Genomic DNA, 3,293 nt, shown 5'->3' with positions numbered 1-3,293 from the left:
TGAGAGCGTTGTCAATTTATTTTTCACATTTGTAAATGTGGACATCGTGTCACTCAGGTTTGAGAAAAAAAATGCATGTTCATTGGTAACAGGCTCTCTAAAATGGATGCGTTGGGATGTTAGCACAGGAGGTTCATTTCAAACATGAATGCATTGACACTTGTGAAAGTAGGTAACATCCAAGTGTTGGGAGAAAGGAGGAGACAGTGGATTCAAGCAAAACAGAGAGGAGATCGACGGACAGTAGTCAGTGCCACAGTGCCTACTCAAATACACGGGATGTTAGAATGTCTCTAAAGAATTCCCTTTGGAGAAACAGCTGCTTAGCGGCAACCAAGTTCACAGTTCACTCTAAAATTTGAATATTCAACTGAGCGAAGGACACTTTGATGAAAAGCTAACATTTGACTGGATAAACAGACTAAAATAAAAATAAGCAATCAGGTGTCTCTACGAGCAGAGCTTCAAGTCAGAACAAAGCAGCATCTTCCTCAAGGTGTGCCTGAGCTCAGCGATGCGGAAGGCGTATATGGCCGGATCGAAGAGGGCGTGGCTCGTCAGCAGCGCCACATGCAGCTGGAACAGCGATCGGTAACACTCGCAGTAGGGGTTCATGGGGCACACCATGATGATGACGAGGTGGAAAAAAAATGGCGACCAGCAAACCACCAGCGTCCCAAACAGGATGGTGACGGTCTGGGCCCCTCTCATGTTGCTCCCCCACCGCTGCTGGTGATGATTGTTCCTGCCACCAACCGGTAACGCTGCAATCTTTCTGGCATGGATGCGCGCCAGCATAAACATGTAGACATACAGGGAGCAGATAATCACCAAGGAGATGAAAAACAATATGACGAAGCAGATCATGATGAGCTTGAAGTCAAAGAACAATATCATCAGCACGCCCAAGCCCCCGCATACAGTCCAGATGATGCCCAAGATGGCCCCAGTGCGCTGCATTGTCATGATGTTGTGGTATCGGAGTGCATGGAAGATGGTGATGTAACTGGAAGAGAAACAAATCATTTCATTATCTCATAACTTATCACAGGCTGTCAAGGATTGAGTGACTACGTTTAACTTCACTGCAGCTTCCTCACTCAGCTCGGTCGCCTAAATTTAAGACATTAACTGAGCCTTAACATGATACTGCTGTGCATTACCATTAGCAGGAAGCTTTGTGCCACAAAATAATCCTAAATGTATTTAATCCACACTGGATGACATGTTTTGTAAAGAGTCAAATGTTTTTTTGTTTTTGTCTCAGGAGATGGTGAAACCCAAAACAGAGTTAAGAGTTGAATGCATATTAGCCGCATAAGCATTAATTGGGTGACCAATTGTGCGAAAAATGTGGGACATGGTCATGAACGTTATCATTAGCTTGTTGTTCAGCCCAGAAGTGGACAAAATTATTTTATTTTGCTCATTATACTCTCCCAATTCCACTGCTAGTTAAGCTTTTTGTGACTGGCTGCCTCTTATAAATAAAATGTTTTAATGGGGGCGGGCAAGTGTCGCTTCTATTCTCACAAGCAGAGGTGAAATCCTGAGATGAATTTATGAAGGATATCAGCTCTCTTTTAGAGAGCTTTTCTTTTGGCTCACAGGATTACTTGGAAAACTACTGAAGACGGCTGTGTTCCATATGAGCATTTAGTATTTCAACTGTATAACTATATAACTGAAAAATAAGTGAAAGTAAGCAGAGTTCCCTTTTTTAAAAAAAAAAAGAAAAAAAAAAAGAACTATAAATAAATGTGCATATGTTGCATTCTCTTTTTCTTTGACTGATTTTAAAATTTGGATAGCTGCCTAAAAGGTGGAGAAACAGTATCATTGCAGTAATAAAGTATTCATGATTTTTGGGTAGACATGATGGAAGCCACTGCAGTAAGCCTTTAACTGTACATCAAAGAGTCAGAGCCCAGTGGAAAGCTTTTTAAATTCTCCTTATATAAATATCAGCTGAGGATAAATCATTACGGGGCCACAGATCCATAGAGAAACCATTTAGAACATCTAGATTAGCAGCAAATAGAATAAATCATTCGTTGTATGGCAAATATAACATGGTTGTGGGTTCCTGTAAGTAACAGTCAGTTCTTTCTTTAAAAGGGTTTTCAAATAGCCCTAAGCATTGTTATGCCTTAGAAAATCTCATTTTCTAAGGCATAACAAAAAAAAAAAAAAAAGAGATTTTGGGGGATGAGTAGCCTAGAGTGGAATATTTTCATCTCGCCATGAAAACCATTCTCCACACTATAAAATAAACCATTTTAAGATAAAATATTTATGTTTCCATATCCAAGAGCTCCATACATACCGGTCCACGGCAATGGCCAGGATACTGAAAAAGGACCCCAAGAAAGACATGCACAGCAGGGAGTCAATTGCATCGTCCAGCGTGGTCTCAGAAGAGCCTTTCTTATTCAAGTGTCCCACATCAGCAAACACAATCATGAGGTTTTCCAAGGTTTTGGTCAGGCTGGCGATGGCGTGGAAGGCTGCCAGGCTGCAGATGAAGCAGTACATTGGCGAGTGGAGGTTTCTGTTCCGTATGACAGCTACCACAACAAGGAAGTTCTCAGCAAAGCTCACCGCTCCGATGGTGAAGAAGACGGGGTTGGGAACCACCACCTCAGGACAGTGCGATTGGTTCAATATAGAGCTGTTCATTGTTGGTCAAGACAGTGGTCGTCCAGGATTAAATGCTGATTAAAGGCAGATGTTTACTTTGGGGGTATTTTGCATTGAAAGTTTATTAAGTTTAATAATATTGTTTCACGAATTGGTTTAAATATGAATATTTGCAGTACATTTTAAACTGCCTTCATTCTTACATTTACAAAAACATTTTACCTGCTGACCTGTTTTTAACATAGAGATCAAGTTTAAACTGATACCTGTGACTTAATGAGTCCTATAAAGGTCTCAAAATTTAGATTTACACACTTTGCAATATCCTTCAACTTTCTTATCATCAATAATTTCATGAAATCATGACAAAAATATTTGCTGAAAACCTAAAAAAAAGTCAACAAAAAATAACAATTGTTTTTTATAGATACAAATTTGAATTTAAAACACAAATTAATGGTAAGAGACTTACTGACTAAATTTATGGACAGCTGCCAAACAAAACAATGGAGCTAAACTACAAAAAAAACAGGTAGCAGGTTTACATATATAAAAAAATAAAATAATAATGTCACATGCTACATAATGACATAATATTAATGTTGCTTTTAACAGGCTTTCTTTTGTGTTGCTATTACAAAGAATGAACATTA

The 3,293-nt window shown here is 39.2% G+C and overlaps 1 protein-coding gene across 1 annotated transcript; it reads right to left on the bottom strand.

Annotated features, from left to right (window-relative positions):
- Window positions 1–123: 123 nt before the first annotated feature.
- On the bottom strand, window positions 124–2,997 carry mc2r (melanocortin 2 receptor). Its single transcript, XM_040013102.1, has 2 exons — window positions 2,327–2,997; window positions 124–1,006 (listed from the first exon to the last, which is right to left on the bottom strand). The coding sequence occupies exons 1-2, from the start codon at window positions 2,677–2,679 to the stop codon at window positions 451–453; spliced, it is 909 nt and encodes a 302-aa protein (XP_039869036.1). The 5' UTR covers window positions 2,680–2,997; the 3' UTR covers window positions 124–450.
- Between the last annotated feature and the right edge of the window lie 296 nt (window positions 2,998–3,293).

Source organism: Simochromis diagramma, unplaced genomic scaffold (genome assembly GCF_900408965.1).
Source record: "Simochromis diagramma unplaced genomic scaffold, fSimDia1.1 OVJJ01000618.1, whole genome shotgun sequence".
NCBI classification, from domain to species: domain Eukaryota; kingdom Metazoa; phylum Chordata; class Actinopteri; order Cichliformes; family Cichlidae; genus Simochromis; species Simochromis diagramma.
Note: the sequence above shows the minus strand (reverse complement) of the source record. Positions and strands in the feature narration are given on the sequence as shown.

Coding starts and splice junctions, on each gene's coding strand:
- mc2r (XM_040013102.1), bottom strand. CDS start 2,679: ATGAACAGCTCTATATTGAACCAATCGCACTGTCCTGAGGTGGTGGTT. Junction 1,007..2,326: donor CTGGCCATTGCCGTGGACCG/GTATGTATGGAG, acceptor TTTCTCTTCCAG/TTACATCACCATCTTCCATG.